At 33.7% G+C, this 23,168-nt stretch overlaps 3 protein-coding genes across 5 annotated transcripts; 1 reads left to right on the top strand and 2 right to left on the bottom strand.

Annotated features, from left to right (window-relative positions):
* Positions 1-204: 204 nt before the first annotated feature.
* On the bottom strand, positions 205-4,428 carry LOC149941051 (protein lev-9-like). Of its 2 annotated transcripts, XM_090178952.1 has the most exons (10): positions 4,185-4,428; positions 3,905-4,060; positions 3,425-3,613; positions 3,148-3,351; positions 2,896-3,072; positions 2,656-2,838; positions 2,426-2,596; positions 2,279-2,362; positions 1,654-1,836; positions 205-1,412 (listed from the first exon to the last, which is right to left on the bottom strand). In XM_090178952.1, the coding sequence occupies exons 2-10, from the start codon at positions 3,981-3,983 to the stop codon at positions 1,186-1,188; spliced, it is 1,497 nt and encodes a 498-aa protein (XP_090035078.1). In that variant the 5' UTR covers positions 3,984-4,060; positions 4,185-4,428; the 3' UTR covers positions 205-1,185. The 2 variants fall into 2 exon arrangements, with proteins under 2 accessions (XP_090035078.1, XP_090035080.1); XM_090178954.1 differs by lacking the exon at positions 3,425-3,613 and having other exon boundaries at positions 206-1,412; positions 4,185-4,420.
* Positions 4,429-4,890: 462 nt separating this feature from the next.
* LOC149941050 (F-box only protein 40-like) lies at positions 4,891-6,423 on the top strand. The gene is made up of 2 exons (XM_090177509.1): positions 4,891-4,984; positions 5,047-6,423. The coding sequence occupies exon 2, from the start codon at positions 5,093-5,095 to the stop codon at positions 6,242-6,244; it is 1,152 nt and encodes a 383-aa protein (XP_090033635.1). The 5' UTR covers positions 4,891-4,984; positions 5,047-5,092; the 3' UTR covers positions 6,245-6,423.
* On the bottom strand, positions 6,335-9,057 carry LOC149941049 (acid phosphatase type 7). Of its 2 annotated transcripts, none has more exons than XM_090177507.1 (12): positions 8,733-9,057; positions 8,535-8,644; positions 8,266-8,460; positions 7,977-8,185; positions 7,811-7,908; positions 7,667-7,741; positions 7,412-7,600; positions 7,268-7,307; positions 7,081-7,209; positions 6,870-6,941; positions 6,666-6,803; positions 6,335-6,602 (listed from the first exon to the last, which is right to left on the bottom strand). In XM_090177507.1, the coding sequence occupies exons 2-12, from the start codon at positions 8,635-8,637 to the stop codon at positions 6,537-6,539; spliced, it is 1,314 nt and encodes a 437-aa protein (XP_090033633.1). In that variant the 5' UTR covers positions 8,638-8,644; positions 8,733-9,057; the 3' UTR covers positions 6,335-6,536. The 2 variants fall into 2 exon arrangements, with proteins under 2 accessions (XP_090033633.1, XP_090033634.1); XM_090177508.1 differs by having other exon boundaries at positions 8,720-8,738.
* Between the last annotated feature and the right edge of the window lie 14,111 nt (positions 9,058-23,168).

Genomic DNA, 23,168 nt, shown 5'->3' with positions numbered 1-23,168 from the left:
CTCCCTCATGCTGATGACACGCCGCTAAAAAAATGGGGCGCACCGGTCAGGCGGAGGGGCAGTTTATGGCCAATTTCCAGCCATACTTGTCTGGAACCAAATGATAGAAGTTGGTAGTTATGGCGCTCTGATCAGATAGGGGTAGTAGGAAAATACTAAGCGCTAAATACAAAACCAAAAAACTGGCACTAAAAATTCGACACATTTTATTAAGAATATTTCACGTGTTCCTTTATAATTTTGTACAAAAGAGAATATATTTCGTATTATGTACAGACTCTTAGAAGCTAAATAATAAAGTGCTATATAATAAAACGCAATATTAACGGAAAATATTTAGAACATACACTTTTGGGGAAGGGACATTGGAATGGGTAAGCTTTATACATTCATAGTTTGATATATAAATTTTCTCAGAGGAAAATCAGAAAAAAAATGAGAAAATTATTTTTCAAATATTAGAGATTCTTTAAGTATAATAGCCTATGAACAATAATAAATGCATTCTTTATAACATCCTTTTTAAAGAATGAGACTAGTTATTGTTGTAATTATAAAAAACATAGGATTCAATATTTATAGTCTTGTCCAAGAGTATTTACAATGTCGGGTAGGACACCATGCATTTTTTAAAACTTTGGTAATGAAAACTCTTAACTTAAGAATTCTTAATACTATAACAAAAAATATTCTTAAATGCGTATTACTTAATGAAAGTTAATATAAAAATTATTAAGCAGTTTACTTTTTGTATAATAAAACTACTTATCCATTCTAATAGCAAATTTTAAGTTCATCTATTCTCAATTTTTATAAAAATCCATCTCACATTTTTTGTCGTTTAAAAAGTTTGGTGAAACTTTAAAAAAATTGCACAGTCAAAAAGTTAGTTTTTTACTTCAATGGATGTCAAGTGATAGAATACTGACAAATCAATAAAAAGCATATTTACTAGTGCCGTTTAATGAATTGTCACGTTATCAGTCATGGACGTTATAATGTTAAGGCAAAATTTAGAAAAAACTGCATTTAACAATTGGGAAATATTGTTTTTAGGAACCTAGTTAATTCATATACATTTAACATGGTTGTTAAATGCAGGTTTTCATATATTTGAGGCAAGTAAAGCTAGCTATTCATAAAGCAATTGGAATAACTGTAAACAACACACGAAAAACAATGAAATTAAAGGGAGGTTACCGGTATTGGTTTTTTGTCTTTATCTAAATGCCTAATCTCATCCACATGTTTAGCATCAACTGACAAAGCTTTGTTTCTTAAACCAGGATTCCCGGTGGAGTTACTTTTCTTTTTCTTGAGGTAGAATATGACACCAAGAACTACCAAAATTAGAACTGACACTACACCTACCGCAATTCCTGCGATTATCTCAATTGAAAGACGTTTCTTGCCTACAAAGACAAAACTAAAGTTGAACTAGGTGGTTAAAGGACCAAACAATTGACGTGGAGAAAACTATATAGCAGAACCTGCTCAAACTCCACCATGGCGTTGTATTGCCAATGCTCCAGGTGGACTTTCTTTGAACTAGATCATGCCACATTTCTCTCTTTCGCCAGTGTCACGGTGCAGTTTGAGTATATTCTGCCACTTAGTTTTACTCTTTAACGAGGTAAAATAGAACCAAAATACATTTTGGCATGGTTCCTGGACTCCAAGTTCCATCCCTTTGACAAGTGAGCTTCCCTGTTCCACTTATTGTAAACCCTTCCTTGCAGCCGTAAACAATAGTTTGATTGGTTGGGAATTCTATCTTATCTATCAAGTGGCCGTTTTCAACAAACCCTGGATCTTCACATGGTATTCCAGGACCAACTGAAATGTAACAGATAAAAATCCAAGTTATCAACATTTAATTTCAAAAAATATTGGCCAAAATTTTAAGGGGATCAACCTCCCCCTGAGTTTCCCTTTTCATAAAAACTTGAGATTAATGTAGGGAATTATTGTTGGGTACCGTGGCAAGAAAGGCTTGCTACCACCCATCTAAGTAATATAACCTAGCACCCTGGAATTATAGTATTAAAAGTCACTCTCTAACTTATTCTTATGATGGCTGCCTAAGGAATTGGACTACCCGATTCTCATAAGTAAATTGTGTTATTTTGTTGATTATGTTCAATTTAAAATATTTATTTTAAAATGATATAAAATTTTACCAGGCAGTAATGCTTTTAAAGTTAAAACCCATATGATATAGAGGTATAAACATTTCTTAATATTGCAATAGGTTTTGAAAGATGCAAAGCATTTTTACCAGCTTCAGAGTTGACTTCGGGCTTAAGGGTGGTGGTTATCTCTTTTACAGTTTTCGACAGGGTAGGGTCTGCTCCATCTGGATCTAATAAATAGAGCAAACCGTATCAACAATTGGCATACTTTTATCCGTAAATTAAACACTTACAACTGCATACTGGAAGAGGTTCAGACCATGTACCATCCGTTTTACATCTCAATGTCACCGGAGTGGAATTCTTGGCATTGCATTTAAGAATTACAAATTCACCTACTTCAGTTGCATTACCATTAAAAACGGCATGTCCATTTATCAAAGAAATTGGGCTACACCGCACCTCTACAAAGAGGATATTTTATTACTACATTTTCAAGATCTATTAGAATCTTTCTAATTACCTTCACAAACTGGTTCTATACCATTCCAAGTCCCTTGGCTTGTGCATTTCCTTTTATTTTCAGAACTATTTAATCTAAAACCAGTGTTGCAACTGTACTCCGCAACAGATTGATAGCGTTGGTCAGCCTCGCTATATTTAATAGCTCCATTCAAAATTTGTGGCAAAACTGGACAAGTAACGACTAATAGAAAAATGTTATTTAAATTTACTTATTCTTCAACTGAACGGTATAGCTTACTCTCGCATTTGGGCACTCTACCAGACCATTCTTCGTTGGCTAAACAAAATAGGGTTGGTCTGTTGATAGTCATTTTATAACCTTCATCACAAATGTAGGTAACATTATTAGGAAATGTAAAAAGAGTTCCCTTCCTTATAGCATGAGGAGATTGACCTGGATCACCACAGCTCACACCTAACAAAAAAGCAGTCATAATGTATTAACATTTTCCAAGCTCCATATTTAAGTTCATAAGGAATTTATACTAACCCATACAGACAAGTGTAGGTGGGTCCCATTCAGGATCTCTGTTTGGTTCTAGTTGGCTGCAGAGAGCAACAGTGGTTCCTTGGACTTTTCTCAAACCAGTGTCACATTTGTAATTGATTCTGGTGCCCAAACTAAAAGGTTTATCCCCAGGGTTAATCGGAACTATCATTGGCAACTTGGGAAGGTCCCCACAACCAATATGTTCTGAAAAAAAGAAAACGGTTAGGAAATTCCGTATTTTCTACTTATTTCGACATAACTATTGAAAATAAAATACCACAAATTAAAGATGGTTCGGTAAAATTTGCTAATCCATTAGCTTTATTTTCACATATCGCAACCGGTGTTCCTCCATTTTCTTTATAATTTTGATTACAAATATATCGAACACCCCGCCCTAATTTAAATGGGGGAGTAGCATTTTCTGGTCTAGCATTCGGGACTGAAGGTAGTGTATCACATAATTCTACCATTAAAAAATTAATCAACAATAAAAAAAATGAAAATTAATATTTCTAAAATTCATGTAACTATCATTCTACGTAGTTCTCTTAATATCAACCTATCTTCTCATAAATGGAAGCTTTGTGAAAACCTTAAAAAGACTTAGTGTTTCGCTTGTGTTTTGAAGTGATGTCAGGGTTATTAGAGTAAATAAATGCCAAAACGTTTGAAAAACATGCAAGATTATGGTTTACTGTTGCATATGGTATGGAGTCTATGTAGGATAATAAACAAAATGTAAAGAGTAACTAACCAGCAGCAGAAATCTTCAGGATGTATAAAAGTGAAGTTAAAACAATGAAAGAATGTAAATTCTTTGTAAGCTCGTCCATGTTATTCAGAAAAAAGGTTGAAAATAAATGTTTCAACTAAGATGATGAGGAAGGAACTGAAGAAACATGGCCAAGGCCTAAGAAAAAACATCAAACTTTAGTAAAAACTGGGGTAAAACGTTTTTACTAAAAGTAAAAACTGAAGTACGCTAGTCGCTATAAGAGATATGGGCCTTGGTACTAAAAATTAATTACATTTACCAATTATTATTCCTTGAATTGCTACACCACCAGGTACGCCATTTTTAACAGTTGAGGTGATAAATCTAAAGCTTGATATTTACCAAAATAAATTTTAAACTACATTAAAAAATTCAACACGTTCCGAATAAAAATGAGTCCTCGAAACACTACAGAAGTCTTCTTGTCATATATCCTGCTTCTAGTTACTCTAGTAGTCAAAAAAAAGTTCAACACCCAATAAAACTCAAGGGTTAGAGAGACATGGTAGTTGAATTAGTATAATCCGAAATCAAAACTCCTATATGACTCATTCAAGACTTCAAGTACTTTTGAAGTAACTAACAAGGCCGAACAAAGTAAAGTATAAAGGCGTGTCCGTGGTGCAATAAGGGCTACGTTCAGCAGCAGTCAACGGGAAAAAACCCGATGGATTTGATATTTTCCACCGATGAGCTTTTTCGTCATAATGACGTCGTAAGTTGCTGAACGCTTTTATTCAATCATCGGTGTTTTTTAAAATGGCGTAGCTTTTATAGTAGTTTTACGTCAGTAATGACGTCAGTCATCGGAAAAACCGACTCTTCCAGCCGATGACTTCGGTGAGTAACCGATGAGCATCGTGACGTCAAAACCGGAAACTCGAAAAAGCGTACAGTAGGAAACCAAGGTCACCGATTAGTAATCGGTGAGTCCGATGAGCTCTGCTGAACGTACCCCTGAACTGGTTTTAAAACGTCATTTACTACGTAACAGCTGAGTTTAGTCTTTGTTTACCCTTGACCTTGGTCAAATGACAGGAGCGGAGGAGTTTTTATACAGTAATGCCTTCTTTTTATATTTCTATCAATCTAATTCAGTTATTTAATCAATTAATATCTAGGAAGTGTTTCTAATTCTTTGAGTAAAGAAAGCAAAGGATCTTAATAATGCATTCCCACTGTGAAACTTGCATAAATGTAAACAAATGCAACAAAATTCAAGACTCAAAATGTCCTATTATAAACTGTAATTTAAAATGTGGGAGCAAGTTTCATTTATGCAAAATGGATGAACACAAAAATCTATGTAATAATGAAATTGTGTCTTGCATAAATGTCAATTATGGATGCCCAATAAAAATGCAAAGGTATCGGATAACTTCACACCTTCCCAACTGCCCAGCATCTGTGGTGGTTTGCACCTTGCTACTTGATCATTGGCCTCTCTATCCTGAACTTGGAGACAAAAGCATGCGTTTGAAAGACACTATGGCAACTACCAATGGTCTTCCAAGCTCTTTTCTTGGTATCAACATTCCAAGTGACATTGCAACTTCAGTTACGATGCCATACACTCCTTCGTGTAAAAGAGAAGAAAATTCTGAAGTGTTCACCATTAACCCGATTAAACCGTATACTTTTTCATGCAATCAGTCATTCCGAAGAGAAGAATACAACTGGCATTATAAGAACATTCATAATGACATTCATTGCAGTTTAAATGGCCCAATCATACAATGGTGTCCATTAGCTCAGTATGGGTGTAATTTCTCGAGAAAAAGACTCCACCCAGCCCCAAAAGGCTCTCTTATTTCTTACAATAATATTGTTGGAAGTTTTGGCGTCATACCTTTACCATCAAGCTCAAAAGATCCTGTTGCACATTCTCAGAGTTTTGTTTATAATATACCCAATGGGGGTCTAGATACATGTACTGCTGGCAGTCATTGTAAATTTGATTATTTTTCTATTATGCCCTATGAAATTTTGCAAAAAATTGCTCATTATTTGGACAGTTTTAGCTTAGCTAATTTGTCTTTAACTTCTAAACATATTCGTAACGTTTGTAAATCCGTATTAAAAAAGAAAGGAATGGTACATATTGTGTGGGTTAAAACACAATCTGGCCACCCAATGTGGAAAATAAGTAATTACCGCTGGTGTTTTAGTAATGGAATGACCCCAATTACTCAATGGATGTATCTTGATGGCATGAATATGTCAAATCACCTTAAAACTTGTCGATACTTTAAAAAAAAAACGTACAAAGATGAACACACGAAACAGTGTAAACTGTTTGATCCGTCTGTGGAGTATTAAGTTAATCGTTTAGGAACTAATTTAAACAATTATTCGCCACCTTGCTTTCAAATTGAAGAAATTAGTTTAATTCAGAAAAAAAATTTGTTCAAGTTGTTTATATTAACTCCAATTCAACCTGCTACGAAATTTAATAAAATCATTGGTAAAAAAATCATAAAAAATAAGCATTTTGTGATTGAAATATGCTTGTAAAATATATTTGGCAATTTCTATTAAGGAACAAAAATATTTGGTTTGTAATAAATGTAACCTAAAATTTAAATAGGTTTTGTTTGTAATTAAATTTTTTTCAAAGCCAGGCTTGGTAACCATGTTTTTCTTTCACTAACCAGATATCGTCAATAATTTTTCCTCCCTTTGATAAAATATTCAGAATAATTTATCTAGGCTTTTTAAAATTAATCGCATTTTCATTTACCTGATCATCTGATACTTGTTCCATATGCATATGAGTGTTATTGAGAATATACAATCGAGTGTAGCCATAATCTGAGCTTCTGAATGCGCTCCATTCAGGTTTATTGGGTTGAAAGGCATCGTGTTTCTCTTGGCATCCCTTGAATTAATATTTCCCATATTAATGGCTGCATTTTCTACATGTACCATTTATTTAAAATCTTACAGCAGAACCAGTAATTATGTGCACAGGAGCCTTGGGGTTTGTATAAGGAGCTTGCGAGCTTCCATTGTACACCTAATTTAAAAATATCAAATATTTTTTTAGTAAAACCCAAGTGTTTCCAAATAGTCTATTACAAGTAAGTGAGCGGTGTTAGTTAATTCGAGAATATGAGAGTTTACAGAATTCTTGTACGCTTGTTTTGGAGTCATACCTTACGATCGTAAACTGGATACAATCTTTCATATACATGCTCATGGGCCCAAATCTCCAAATCAACACCATACTTATAAAACAGGTCCTCTAGTCCAAACGCTTTGATTATAGGAATGCCTTTTCTTATCTGAATAAAAGAATAGTTAAGTGGATTATCAATTCCATTAAAGTTAAAGGTAATTTACAATGCTCTCTTTGTGGGTACAGTCATCCTTATCATCAGTACTGGAGATAAATGTTTTTAAAAACGAAAAAAAGCAAAGAATCATATGAGGAGCATTTTATCTTCTCCTTGTTGAATATTTGTAAATCTTTCTTCTTCAACTAACCTGCAATACATGGGTCTGTGAGCCATTGTAATAATCCATGGTCTCAAAGCTCTGTTTTCAGGTTTGGCAGCTTCCTTCAAATCATTTTCAATCCATAAATACTGCCTGAGGATCTGTGACCATCCGTAATTTAAAAAATAGTAAAACTCTGAAGAAAATGCAATGACATGAGCGGGTCCGATATTGAAGCTATATAGATTATTGTGGCACAGTTATAGAAACATACAAGAAATGATTGATTGAAATAAGTTTTACCTGTAAAAGTGATTATTAATTGAACCACTAGTTTCATCAACCATAGAGAACCTACTGGCATAATTTGAAAAGTTGCTATGGAAATTGAGTTGCAATCAGAAAAAGTGACTGCTACCATAATTATCTCTTTAATGCTTTTCCTACTATTGTTGTTCGTGATTTCCAACGCAAGTCATATAAGGCAAATACGATGCAATCGGTTCTATTTGTCTCATAAATTCATCTCCAACTCTGGCATTGTCCTGTAAATATCATTATAAAGAATTTATACATCTATAGTGTGATGAAAAATTATAAATTTAATTCTTACTGAATCCATATCATAAGCAAAATCACCGACGTGTAAAATAGCATCATACATTCCTCTTTGCACTTCTTCTTGCAATCTAGGCAAAGATTGTGCATTGATATTTCCCATATCACCAAAAATGGCTAAACGAGGACTCCAGTTTGTGCCATTTTTCTTGGCAGTAAACCAGAATAAGGCGCTCCATCCATCAGAGCTTCCACAGTGATAAACTATGAGAAGGAATAAGGATAAACTGTTTTGTACTTTTGTCTTTAAAAAAATACCAAATAAATCAAAGTTGGCTCTATACCATATGTCAAACCAGGTGTTAAATGTTTCACAGTCACTCTATGTATAAACATAGACCTTTTTTCACTTCCCCCATCAACAAATAAAGAACTGGAACCAATAGCCACAGTATCCAAGACTTTCCTGCCATATTCTACAGTGGATGTATTGGTTTTATCAAAAGTGACCCAAGTAACAACTATCTGAGACTCATCAGCTGCAAAAAAAAAAAGATTTAGCACATGTTAAGTTAACAAGAAATACCTCTGTTTAATTTTTAAATCATATTACCCCCATATGACAAATGAACTTGCTCTGGTTGAGTGCGTAGTTCACCATTTGCAATGATAATGCAACCCAAGAGTAAAACTACACCAGATTTTATGACTTCCATTATATGCCTAGTCAAGGTACACAATCATTATAGCAGGATGAAACAACGATTAGGAATCACAGGTACAAAGTCACGAAAATACTTTTATTCAATAATCTAATCAGTCACTAATGGGATCGCACAGTCGGTCCAGTCTATTGCAATATGTAAGGGCTTTTGCATTATGCCTGTATGTGTATGTCAACTTGATTAATCCAAGATGCCAATGTTATTCGTTCTTTCTGAAAGGAAAGTTATCTATAAATCTATTCTATTTATAGAATTTAGATGTTTATTTTTTTTAAATAAGAATTCTGTCTGTGGATTTCTGGGGGACGCGGGAAGCCATGCGGTTTTCTACATTATGTTCCCAGAATTGAACTTTCCAAAGGCTCTTTAGTTATTTGCTCGGATTCGAATTTCGAAAAGCGCTCTGACGCAGCTCTACCTTGGATCAAAGATAATTTAAACTCGTACCAGTTTAAATTATCTTTGCTTGGATGTTTAAACGGGTCGACCTCACAACGCCGAATTCTCCTTTCTCCGAATTCCCATATCACCGAATTCTCTTTTCTCCGAATTGATATAATTCCGAATTGCTTTTACTCCGAAAGTTCATATCTCCGAAGTCCCATTTCTCCGAAATGTATTTAGTGACCTCACATCTCCGAATTCTCGTTTCTCCGAATTCCCATTTCTCCGAATTCCCATTTCTCCGAATTCCCATATCACCGAATTCCCCTTTCTCCGAATTCCCATATCACCGAATTCCCTTTTCACCGAATTGACATATTCTTGCTTTTACTCCGAAAGCTCATATCACCGAAGTCCCATTTCTCCGAAATGTATTTAGTTACACTATGCAGAGTTAAACCCATAGAAATAGGAAATGTATATAAAGGTCTAGATAAAATATTTCAAAGGGAGTGAATACGGAGGTGACAGCTAGCAGAAACGCGTAATATCTGCAGGCTATCCTTAAAAAGCGCTATCTATCGGTAAGAAAGTTCGTGCTATCGTCGCGAGAGTCATTGTCTTCTGCTTAAAAATTATACTAAAAGTCACCAACAGATGGTGTCTAAAGACTACGGCCTGCGGAAAGGTCAAGCACTTAGTACTAAAATGCTTAGAGAGCTCGCGCTCTTGGTCACGTGCCTTCCTCGGGGTCTGCTAGGTGTCAATTCCGTATTTTATGTTAGGCTTAGACGCCCCGAAATTTATCTAGACCTTTATATACATTTATTATATCTATGGTTAAACCTCCTACGTGTCACGCCCGCTTGTGGCTAAAGCAAGATTATTGAAATTAAATAATCTTGACTAAAGTTTTCCCTTTATTTTAATTTTTGGTCGTAATTAAATATGATGTTTTATTACAGTATAAGAAAATTGTTTGGTAGCATATTTTATTGTTACAATACAAATTCTATAATGTAGATGGCATTGTTTTCCGTCCTCTGTCAGAAGGGGACAGAAGAATGAATTTTTAATATAAAAACACATATTAAGCTTTCAATATCCATGTCAGCTACAGTACACAATTAAATAAAAGCAGGAGCCGCGGAATTGGGGGGCAGGTAGGGCCAAATGCACCCCCATTTTGCATGGTAATGTAGGGTTATTTATGCTTTAGTCGTAGGAGCCTAGGAGGAGCTAGTCATGGAGTACTTCCGCGGTTACTGAATAAAACAGCTTTCAAAAAAAAAAAATTCTTACAAAAAATGTCAACGTTTTGTAAGTAGAATATGTTACTTAAGACAATATAAATTGCGGTAGATAAATAATTTTAAATAAAAAACACCAATATCAAGACCCTTAAAACTACGACTTTTTAAAATCGCGCGGGCAGACTGCCGTGGCTCCTGACAATCGTACCTTTATAGTACAGGCAAACCGGAAGGTGGGAAACATGCATTGAAACAGGGTCAATAGATACATTTCTTGAAATCCAAAATTCCACATACTATAATTAAATAATTTGTTAAAATTTCACTGTTTAAATAGTATGAAGTGCTCTTCTACGAATTATTGTCTATCACACGTTTAAAGAAAAGAAAAAATCGCCATTTTGATAAATGGCGACAGTAGAGAGTAACTAAATATGAACGCTTTTTTCCAAGATGGCCGCCAAGATGGCCGCCAAAACAACCCTCCACCCCCCCAAAATATTTTCCAAAAACAAAAATTTTTGTCCTTGGAAAAATTAAAAAAACAATTTTAATTTTCAATCTCAAATTTCACCTTGAAGATGATCTTTGACCTCGACGCCTGTACACAACCACTAAGCCTCGGTCTATACTCCCAACAAGTTTGGTCACGATCGGACAAGGTCGAACCGAGATATCGGCGGTAATATGTAACCCCACCAAATACTTCCACTTATTTACTTTTGATTTCGTTTTTTCGTTTTTTTCGTTTTTTCGCCGTTTAAAATGCTAATTAGTTATTTGCGAGATGGGGAAACGAATTCGCGACCTTCGCTTTATACCCTTGGCGAGTTTGGCCCCACCCAAAATACTTTAAACAGCTAATAAACGTGTCTAAACTTGCAATAATAACTATTTCTATAAATAATAATTGTTTTACATTTAAAAGTCAAAGGATATGTGTAAGCGTAAGACGTCTCAAAAATCGAGCTCTTTAAAGGTTAAAAAAATGAAGTTATTTATGGGGAAACCAGAAATTAAATGCAAATCGCCTAACGATAATCCTTGTTATTATAATGAGCCATGTCACAAACACGCTTTTAATTTCTTTGATAATTTAAACTTTAGTGTTAAATGCTGGATTTGTCAAGAACAATGTCTTGACAAGACAATTTTTAAACAACACTTAATGGATCACTTATCGAGTAGTTATAAAAATCAAATTCGTATTGATGTTTGCGATTGTCTTCATTCAAAGAAACCAGAATATACAACCAAAGAAGAAATATTAGACGATCAAATTATTGATTATTTGAACGAGTTTAACGTAAAACATCAAGAATGGTTAAACGAGTTTGTTAATGGTACTGGAACTCCAAAGAAAATTCATCGTAAAAGAAAGACAACTGGTATTAAGTCCGAAGAAACTTTAAATTCAACAATGAAATCAAATATTGTATTTCCACCGGACTTTGTCATGCCATCTGATGAGCAGATGGAAGCTATTATTTTTTTTCAAGAATATTGTAAAAATAATCAAATTTTAACTCTTAATCAAGTTGAAACACCCATTGAGGTTTTGGAAAATCTTGAACAAACTTGTCAAATGATTGAAAATATGTGAATAAAGTTGATTTTCTAATATATTGTTTTTATTTTTCCTACGTAAAATAGATATTTTAACTCTTTTGTGTTAAGGTTTAGCGTGGTAGATCGGTAGCGTTGCAGGACGTTATTCAAACAGTCTCAAGTTCAAATCCCAATCCTTTCGATCTATCACGCTAAATCTTTTATTAGTATAAAACGAGATGTCGCCCAACTGAAACTGTCATTATAAAGATGTCAAGTTTCGTAGTATTTCTACCTTCGAACGCATCACCCGATATTTACCCGGAAAATACACCTTCTAGCTTTAAAGTACAATTATCAAAACCTTTAAATTTTAACAATGAAAAATGGTCTTGCGCATTAGCAGAAATAATTCTTCCTGAAACTTATTCGAATATAACAAATGAGTATTCGCATTTCCAAGTAGGGCACGTGTCAGATGTTATTTCACCCGAAGAAAATCAATGGGATTATATTAAAATTGAAATTCCACCAAAACGTTACGAGGGTGATCTAGATCGAAATAAGAATAATATTCCAACATCTCTTCAAAATAATATACTCAACGAGTTTGCTAAAACTATTGAGGCCAATCAAACACTTAAAGGAAAAATACATATGAATACGGTAAAAGTTGATGAAAACGAAGACAGTTCAAAATTAAAAATACAGTTACAAAAAGATGTGCAAGTAAGAATACCTCAAGCATCGCCCCTAGCTTCTGTTCTGGAATTTCGAGAAAATGATTTTGTCGACAGTGATTATCTTTCTAATTATCCTCTCTCGAATCACGCTAAAACTATTTCTTTAACTTACGCAACAAATTTTATCGAAGTACGAATTAAAAAAGCGTTAGTTGTGAATAAATATCAACAAAAATATTTACCACGACAAATTCCCGTGGAAGAAATACAATCACAACCCAGGAGAAAAAAACAGAAAATTAACAAGAAACCGAAACTAAAACCAGAAGTGAAACAAGAGGAAAAACCAAAACTTGAACCAAAAACAAATTTAGAAGAAAAGCCAAATTTGAAACCAGAAGAAAATCTAAACAACATTTTACCAACAGAACCTTTAATTCTAAATATTAATGAAGACGTCAACCAACCAAAAGTTTTAAATCCTTCCGAAGAAAATAATCTACCAAGTTCTCTCCCAATACCAGTTAATCCACCAGCTCAGCCTGTTATTAAACAAATACAATGGAATAATTACGCGATTGTTTTTGAAGCGGGCAGATATGAGGGAGAAAGACAATATAATAATGAAATTCAACCGTTCACATTACACTTAATTATACGTGATTTATTAGAACGATGTAAACCAAGACAGTTTGATGGATTAAAAACCGCAATATCTTCCGATGATGAAGATAATTTATATTTTAATTTAGAAATACCGGTAGGGATGGAAATTAAATTTCAAAATCCATTAGCAGATCTTTTTAAAATTCCACCAGACACTTATTTTACGGGTATTCAAAAATTTGGACCGTTAAATAATTTAAATAATATTACTTTTAATTCGCGTACTAATTTTATCGACATACGTATTGAGACTACAAAAATACCGCAATTTGAGCAGGAAGATTGGGCTTTCTATTCCGTATCAATCATCCAACCTTTTTTATTTGAAGGTCAGAGAGATGATTTTGGAAATATTATCCCATTATCTTTGCATAGGCAATTAAAAAACGAGATTCAACAGGCGACTAACTTCCCCCCTTTGAATCGGTACGAAATTAGTTACGCAATAGAAGAAATAAATCGAGGTCATTACTTAAGAATTTCATTCCCTAAAGATCTACAAATTGCCTTCACTGGGAGATTAGCAAATATTTTTAATATAAAAGCGCCAGAATTTCAAAATGGTGTAATTAGCAGTCAAAATCCTTTAAAAGTTTATGAGGAAAAATTTATGTCAGATGAGGAATCTGTTATAGATTTTAGGTACAATAAAAATATTCCAATCGAACACCCTAACTGGGAAAATGACAGTTATACGTTTGAACGAAACTATTACGAGTCTGATAAAGATTTAAGCGGGAATTTTAAACCGTTATCTGTTCATTTCAAAATTTTGAATGAACTTCAAAAATATTTTGATTCGCATATCTCACTTAAGGCTGGATTTTTATTTTCAAAGAAAATGGAAATTATTATTTTCAAATTGAGTTAATGAGTGGGTTGGAAATTAAAATATTCGGTCCTCTAGCAGACCTCTTACAAATTGAGTACAAAGTAGATTATATATCATCAGTTTATAAAAGCAAACCATTAGACCCTCTTCAAATTAGATTAGAATTAGATAATACGGCTAATTTTATAATTTTTCGAAACGATTTAAACAGAGTTGAGAATAGTCGACGACAAAAATGTGATATTGATTTCCACAATTACGAACATGGTAAAAATAATAAACTAAATATTGTAGACAAATTCCATTGTCGAATTCCAACTGGTGTGTACCACACTATTGATGATATTTTATTAGCAATGAAACAATCATTGCCACATCAGAGTTGGGCTAAATTCGAGTTTAATTTTAATTCAGATTCGACAGTTTCAGTTAAAGGTTTGGGTGGAAACAGTTTTTTAACCTTTCCAATAGATAACCCCAAACTCGGGCGAATGTTAGGTTTTTCAAACAATCAAATTGAAAGGCCTCTTTTTAACGAAATAGGTATGTACCCCGCAGATCTCAACCACGGAATATCCGGCATTTATGTCTATACAAATATTATACAACCTATAATAACAGGACACACTAATACCCCCCTGCTGAGAATTATCAAATTAAACGAAAATAAAAATCGAGCACAGGTTGAAAGATTTCATTTTTTAGACCATTTTCCAGTTCTCTACGATCAAATACAGACTATAGAAATTTCTTTAAGGTCGGATTACGGTGAACTCCTGCCATATAAAACAGGCAAGACTATTATTAAATTAATATTTAAAAGACTGGATGCTTAGTCTAAAGTACACTTAAAACAAGCATGGAAAGATATTATCATCATTATGTTCAAACAGGACGCGGATATAACGTCTTTCGAGGAAGTCAATATCAGACTGGATGTGGATTTGGGTCAATTTTTAAAAGTTTAGCAAGATTCGTAACACCTCTTTTTCGACCCGTAGCTAAATCACTCGGTATTCAAGGGTTGGTTATGGGGAAAAGGATAATGGACGATGTTGTTGCGGGTCAAAATTTTAAGGAGTCGTTAAAAAAAAATAGTAAAATTGCTGGAACAAATCTTTTAAATAGTCTCGGTGATACCATATTAAATACACAGAAAGGCTCTGGAGCTCGAAGAGTAAAGAAGCGCAAATCAAAATTACGCAATAAGCAAAGAAAACGCAAGAGAACAAAAACCGATTTTCTTGACTAAAGCATTATGCATCAATTTGAATCTATGTGTTCAGAGTTAGAGCTTTTTAACGAACCCCTGATTAATGGTAATATTGAGGGGAATAAATTTGTAGACTATTTCCCTATAGCTCCCTTATCTAATGCTACACAGATTGATTTTTCTATCCCCGGGGGAGATTATTATATTGACATGTCAAACTTGATGCTTAAAATTCGAATTCGGGTTAAAAAAGAACAAAACGGTGTTTTAATAGATATTCCAACAGCCGAAAAAAAAGTATCAATATGTAATCTTCCATTGCATTCTATTTTTAGCCAAATAGACGTGTTTATGAATGAGACTTTAGTACAATCTAGCAACAACTGCTACCCATATTTAGCATATTTAGCAACAGTTTTAAATTTTGATAAAGGCGCCAAACAATCTTACAAAACCGCCGAGGGCTATTACGAAGACGGGTTTTGCGACCCAACGCTAGCGTTTAACGATGTTCATAAAGATAAAAAAAACAATGGAATTTAAAAAGAAGTAAAGATATTGCTGGATCGAAACTTTGTGAATATATGGGAAGACTTCATGTAGACTCTTGTAAAATAGACAAATTTCTTTTAAACAAAGTGAATTTAAGAATTCGACTCTTGAAAAATTCCGAGGAATTTATAATTATTTCACAAGAAGATGTTAATATCAAATATAGATTGATTATCGAAGAAGCGGTTCTTACTGCTAAACATATTCTCGTAAATCCAGATCTCCAGCTGGCACATAATGCTATATTGCACAAACAGAGGGCTTTGTACGATCTAACACAAACTGTTGTTAAAACTCTGACAATTTCAGCAGGCGCGAGCGATTTCGTGAAGTCAAATATTTTTTTAGGTAAAATTCCAAATCGTGTAATAATCGGAATGGTAAACAATTCAGCTTACAATGGATCTAGTAGAGAAAATCCCTTTCAATTTAACCATAATAATCTCTCGTTCTTACAACTTTCATTAGACGACCAGAATATACCAGAAACTGCTCTAACTCCAGATTTTAATAAAAACCTTTACACTAGGTCGTATTATTCACTATTCTCGGCAATGGATTTAATCGGAAATAACTCTGGTAATTGTATTGATTACGAAAATTATAAAAACGGTAATACATTATTCGCGTTTGATTTAACTTACGATTCCTCGGCAAACTCTAACAACCTCTCAATTCAACGAAATGGTAGTTTACGGATGGTAATGAAGTTTTCTTCCCCCTTAACTAATATTCAAAACATAATTATTATTGGAGAATACGAAAACCGATTTGTCATTAACCAAGAGCGTCAAGTTACGTATATTACGGAATAAAATCAATCAACGAGGGCAAAGATTGGTTAGTTGTTTCGCGAAATCGTAGTGTTAAAGATGTCTCGAACTCACAGTCTCTCACCTAAACAAGAAGTAACGGTGCTAGGTTATGTAAATCCATCCATCAAAATTTACCGACTAGACACTTGCGCCGAATTTGAACTGAATTTGGAAGCCTGGCAATCTCTATTCACATTCGAAAAGGAAATAACTGATTTTTTTGAAGACCAAGTTGCTAGTTTTCACACCTGGCTTCCTCTTGAAGGTTCAAAGATAAAAATCGACTGTTTCAAGGGACAAAAGGAAAAACTCGTGGATGTACGCGCTTGTGCCAGAGGAAAAAACCATTTGTATCATCTTTTTTATTCAACAAATTATGGTTTTAATCTCAACCAAGCAGGGTGGAAAATATTAAAACATTGTAAACATACAATCGATCAGGAAATTAATTTAATTTTGTCGGCAAAAAATATTATGCGTGACATAATTGTACATGAGCTCACGGATAAAATGTTTGAAATTACCGAAAATTGTGAGAATCCGCATTGTAAATCTTCGATTGCTCACGATGTCTCTTGTAAACTAGGATTTAGCACAAATTTTGAAGACCGAGTGGAAAATATGATATTAATAGCTATCCCCCAATTAAACTACGATCATATTGTTGTAAGATTCCAAAAGGAATTTGGTCTTGATCCCTTAATAGTAGAAAGTCAATTATATTTTGATATTGTACAAAATGTTTCAAACTTAAAATGTGATTTAATTTATTAAAATAAAAACTTTTACTATAATCTGTTTTTTATTATTTCTATTCACACATTTAAAGATGGTGTTGTCAAAAACAGACAAACAATTAAGTAAAGTTTATTACGATGTTGAAAGCCCATACAGTTATTCTGACAGTGTTACTTTAAGAAAAAAATTTCCCAAAATTTCGGAAAAAGAAATTAAAAATTTTCTCAGTAAACAACCAACCTACACACAACACAGAGCTAGGAGGTTAAATTTTAAACGTAACAAATTATATGTAACAACTATTGACGAGACATTTATGGCCGATTTATTAGACCTCCCTATTTTACAAACTTTTAATAAAAATTACCGCTATACGTTATTAGTTCAGGATATCTTAAGCAAATTCGCTTTTATTCTGCCAATTAAAAATAAAACCTTGAGCGAGATTGTGAAGGCCTTTAGAGAGATTTTCAAAAAACGAGTACCCCTTAATTTATGTACCGACGCAGGGACAGAATTTCGAAACGCCCCATTTCGCGCTCTCTTAAAGCGTTATAACATCCACCATTACCTCACGTACTCCGAGAAAAAGGCTTCTATGGTTGAGAGATTCGTTCGCACGGTAAAATCTAAAATTTTTAAAATAATTACCAAGACCGGCGATTTACACTATCTTAATAAACTACCATTAATTGCAAAATCTTATAACGCTCGAAAACATTCAACAACGGGAATCGCCCCTAAAGATGTCAATAAAAACAATGAATCGGCAATTTGGGAAAAAAACTATGGCAATCTTAGTATGATTGGAAAGTCATGTTTAAAAATTGGGGATAAAGTTCGATTAGCCGTTGCAAAAACAACATTTGATAAAGCATACAAGGGAACGTTTACAGCCGAAATATTTGAAATTCATAGAGTAATTACGAGAGATCCCTGTATGTATATTGTGAAAGATTTGACCGGCAATATAATTAAAGGAGCTTTTTACGCTCAAGAAATAGTTAAAATTCAAGTGTAGAGCGCTACAGTCTTTATTCAACATTTTGTTATCCATGGGTAAAGTACACATTCTCCTGGGTCTCGCGATTGTAATATTTGGCGTGAGCGCAACAATAGTTTCATCAGCGATGAAATTTAAAAAAAGAAGTCCCGAATACAGCTTAGATATTGGAATTTGCGACAAAGCCTTCGATTTAGGAAGAGACACGTACCTTGTAAAATGTAACGAAACTTTTGACGTGCGACATTTTAAAAAAGAAGACGGTAGTTTAAAACCATCTATCAGAGGAATCAACTTAACAAAAGATCAATATGAGAAATTATGCATTTTGACAGTGACGTGAAAGATGAACACTAATCAAATCCAAGCTATACTTAAGTGTGACCCCCGCTCGAGAGATAAATTCATCGGAGTGTTTCCCGCTAATAGATTACCAAAAGTTCCAATTAAAAAAAAATCATATTGTTTCGTAATCAACACCGATCCTGATACGCTTCCAGGGTCTCATTGGACGGCTGTTTACAAATCGGGCGACACTCTGGACTTTTTTTGTTCTCTAGGAAGATCACATCGTGACTATGGATTTTTGCTAGAGCGATATAGCAAGCGTATTCGACACAATACTCATAAATTTCAATCAAATAAAAGCCAAAACTGCGGACCTCATGTAATTTATTTTATAACCTCGAGATGTGTGGGGATTTCTTACAGTAAAATAATTAACGAATTGTATAATTTCGATTTAAAAAGAAATGATAGTTTAGGGTTGTTGAATATATGTATTCATTTGATGAAAGAGTGGAAACGAAATAAATCAATTTGTTTAAAATAAAAAAAAATGTTTATTTATTTCACACATAATTATTTTTACACATTTTTATTATTCTTGCCAACGAGAAGGAGGGCGGGTCTGTCTTTTAGGCCTTGGCGATTTTTTGGGGGATGGTAATTTGAATTTTCTTTGCGGCGATATTGAAACACCACCGACAGCACCCTCCTCCAAAGACAGCTCTCGATCCCAATCATCTTCCTGGCTTAATTGACTTCCAATATCGGTATTTTCTAAGTATTCTTCAAATATTTCATTTTCTCGATTTAATCGTTTATGCATTCTATCATCGGTAATTGTCTTTTGTTGCTTAACAATCGGCGTAGATGCTTTCCTCTTCCAAGATTCTACATTTTTTAAGAGACTCGGGAATTTTCTACTCTGCTCGTTTTCTCTCTCGCTGAGATATTCTTTCATTTTGCGTGTCATAGTATTTAAACGCAGCTCCGCAGCGTCGCCAGCGTTAACTCCCTCGGGCGTTTTGAAAGGTGAATAAATTTGCGAGGTGAACGGGGAATTTAATGGAGCAACAGGTCCGGGGGCTTGAAAGTTTGTAATTTCAACTTTAGGTACCGGTATCGCTTTTCTCATTTCCCGGGCCTCGCTCAGTATTTTTAGAAATTCTCGCAATTTAGAGCGGCTGTTTAAATTAGAAGTTAATATATTTTGCAACTCATTATCTAATAAGTTATAATACGTTTCCTGGGGAGAAACAAGCTGTTTATTTTCTTGAGATATTTGTCCGACACTCGAGGCGGGAACTAAAATCATTTTTTTCATTTTATCTTTTATTGAATAAATTGGCAATTAAAGGAACAATAGAGCCTAATAAAGCCGGTATGAAGAATCCCGTACCTTTCTGAATTATTAGAGCACGCTTCTTTTTTTGCGAAATTTTCGGACTGGCTAAGAACCGTATTGTTTTTTTATATTTAGAAAGTTGTTTTTTTTTGGCTTTAGATATAATTCCACCCCCTTTCAAGTTTTTGCAAACGGTTTGTAAGGCTTTTAATTGCTTTGGAGAACTGTTAGCTAATAAATTTTTACGTATCCCTCCTTTAGATTTATACAATAAATTTAAATATGGATAGTGTGTTTTAAACCTGTCAGAGGGATTTGCAATAGGAGTAGTTTTTTTACGTACTGTCTTTTTTGGTGTCATTTTCTTTAATGAACTTGATAATAATATAGTAAATTATTTATTATTGGAAAAAACTACCATTTGTGGTCCGATTTGATTAAATGTGTACGATCTTAATCGTAAGATATCTGGAGTGGTTACAGATGTGTCTATAAATAGTGAATTGTAAGGTTCTCTAGTAGACATATCGTAGGCCATTTTAATTATTTTTGTGTTATTTGGAGATATTTGATTGGCCAGATATTGGATTTGACTTAGATCTCGAGGAGATTTAAACAGATTTAGATATGACATATTAAAAGAGATTAAACGAGATTGTTTGCCTCGAGGAAATAGGGTTTGTGAGATTAATACGACTGAAATTTCATAATGATGACTGTCTACGGTAACTAATTTAGCAATTTGATCATTTTTGTAAAGCTCTTCTGCTAAGTCGTCAATAATAAGTAAAGAATTTCTATTTGATTCCCAGAACTCGCTGTCCATTGGAGGAAGTCCTTGAATAAACTCTATATCGGTTAAAAACTGAGAGAAATCATGGTAACCTGATTGCCAAACCGAATAACAATAAATAATTTTAATAGGAGGTTTATCAATTAATTCATTCCTCCATCTAATTAGTGAGTTCGTCCATGCTGACTTGCCCGACATAGTAGGGCCTGACACCATCATTCGAAACGGTGAAAGAAATTTTATATAAGACATTACTGTTTAAACAAAGACAACATACTACGTATTTTGTTAGTACATTGACTGTTTTATAGAATATATGAAAAAAAATAAACAAACACATTTTTAAATTTAAAAAATTATTTTATTAAAGATTAATGTTTCTTATCAAAACCATCCCTTCACCAGTTATATAAAGTTTCAAAATAACATACAAAAATAACATTTTGAATAAAAAATAAAATCATAATATCTCCTTCACCAAAAAATAATTAATTCCCGTTTTTTAGTAAAAATTCAATTTTGGAAGTTAAAAGTTTAAATCTTAGGTTATTTAAAAATAAAGTATTTACTCGATTTTCGGAAGAGATTTCATTTACGATAACTATGTGGTTAAATGACACCTGTTTTGCAAGTTTTTTTGTTACATGTTTTTTAGATTTATAATTAAAAGACAACTTTATTTTACAATTCATTATTTTCACATTCTAAATAACCATAGGGGACACTGGAAATATTATCTTGTAGCACACGTTTACAAAAAGTCTTTTTGAAAGTTTTACTTAAGTTGCCAACACGTAAAAGCATTTTGTACTTATCTTTTATTACGTTAAAGGGAATTTTCACCTTAAACTCGGTATTTGGCACAAAAATCATTTGTTTGAAGGCGTCGAAATGTATGATGTCTGAATTTTCCCTGGTAAGAGTTATTCCTTTAAGTTTTATAATTGTCCGATTATTTTCAAGTTTATAGCTGTAGCTTTTTGGTCCAGTTGATACGAATTTTGTGATATATGAATTCGGAGTCTCGCACGTAAGTTCACCTAAATTACCACCGAGGGGGGGTAACCACTCGTGTGGTTTATGTGTAAATTTTATTCCGTCAGTGTCATAATAAATTACACGCTTTCCCAGCTTATTAATTAACTTATGCAGATGAATACGACCGTAACTGGTGACAAAGGAAGCCACAATAACATTACCTTTGCGAAATGTTGGGGCTAGCTCACTTTTTTTTATAGCTTACCATGGCAACATCGTTGTTGATTAAATGAAAATCTGTTAATTTATTCGATGTGTCTGCTATAATCTCAGTTAATTGGGAGTATCTATGTATAATTTTAGTTGATGATTTATCCATTCTTAACGCCATTCTGCCATATAACGAATTTTGCGCCAATTTCGCGGAAGTTCTTAAGGATGGGTTATCAACAATTTCCTCAGGCTCTAACCTTACTCCATCAGCTTCGTATATCGCGTCTAAATACTCTTTTTGCTCTTGATATGTTTTAATATTGGGTGGAAATCCTGAATTTTTAACTTTTGCTCTAAAAAAAATGTCAATATATGTTTTGAAAAAATTGGTTGTAATACTATAGTGGTATACTTCGAAAATTTCTAACAGTTTGTAGTTACATTCTTTTATTGAGTAGTAGATATCCACCGAGGGTAAAACTACCGTTATAGCGCGTTCGTCAATACTGTGGGTACATTTGTAATCATTATTTATTACACAACTTCTGCATAAAGGATAATAAAGTTTTTTATTAAATCGGTATGGAAGAACGGGTAAGTAGAGGTCTCTGGGGGGGAGGATTCGACAACTAATTATTCCAAAATACGCGTCTGGGGCATAATCAAAATTGTGTGTGATAACTTTAACATTTTTACAACCGTATTCCATTTTTTGTAAACAATAGGCGTACAGACTACAAAAGTCAAAATATCGGATTTGTTCTCCAAGTAAGGGTTCAATTTCATGGTACAGCTTAATTGTTTCTACACGGCCACCCACTAGCGAATCTCTAGGGTTAATTTTAGGAATGATTTTAATTGTATTAAAAAATACTTTCGCCTCGACATTTTTTCTCAACAGTTCTAATATTTCACATTCAAAAATTTGAATATATGTGTGTTTTGGTAAATTTTGTTCAATAAATTCTTTTCGATCTAATTCTCTTTCTCTAATTTCTTTGAATGATTTTCCGACAATTGAATTAAAGCTCGAGCCAGAAAAATGTTTTGGACAACCGTGCCAGAAATCACCCATTACATCAATTACTATGGGTGGATTTTCACAGTAGACATCTACAAAATACGGACCTACAGCCTGTTCCCCAGCCGCAGATCTGACAGTTTGCAAAATTAAATTATTTTCCTTCTCGTACCAAGATAAATATTTTAATGCAATCTCGC

The sequence above is a fragment of the Leiobunum rupestre genome, chromosome 6 (assembly GCF_980474605.1).
Source record: "Leiobunum rupestre chromosome 6, qqLeiRupe1.1.hap1, whole genome shotgun sequence".
Classification (NCBI taxonomy): Eukaryota; Metazoa; Arthropoda; class Arachnida; order Opiliones; family Sclerosomatidae; genus Leiobunum; species Leiobunum rupestre.
This window is presented reverse-complemented; position numbering and strand designations above follow the sequence as displayed.

Excerpts from the sequence above, each read along its gene's own strand:
- LOC149941051 (XM_090178952.1), bottom strand. The coding sequence starts at position 3,983 with ATGGACGAGCTTACAAAGAATTTACATTCTTTCATTGTTTTAACTTCA. Across the intron at positions 3,352-3,424 it reads CGAACCATCTTTAATTTGTG|AACATATTGGTTGTGGGGAC; the intron begins GTATTTTATTTT and ends TCTTTTTTTCAG. Across the intron at positions 2,597-2,655 it reads TATAGAACCAGTTTGTGAAG|AGGTGCGGTGTAGCCCAATT; the intron begins GTAATTAGAAAG and ends TCCTCTTTGTAG.
- LOC149941049 (XM_090177507.1), bottom strand. The coding sequence starts at position 8,637 with ATGGAAGTCATAAAATCTGGTGTAGTTTTACTCTTGGGTTGCATTATC. Across the intron at positions 6,942-7,080 it reads ATCCAGTTTACGATCGTAAG|GTGTACAATGGAAGCTCGCA; the intron begins GTATGACTCCAA and ends TTTTTAAATTAG. Across the intron at positions 6,603-6,665 it reads AACAAGTATCAGATGATCAG|GGAGGAAAAATTATTGACGA; the intron begins GTAAATGAAAAT and ends ATTTTATCAAAG.
- LOC149941050 (XM_090177509.1), top strand. The coding sequence starts at position 5,093 with ATGCATTCCCACTGTGAAACTTGCATAAATGTAAACAAATGCAACAAA.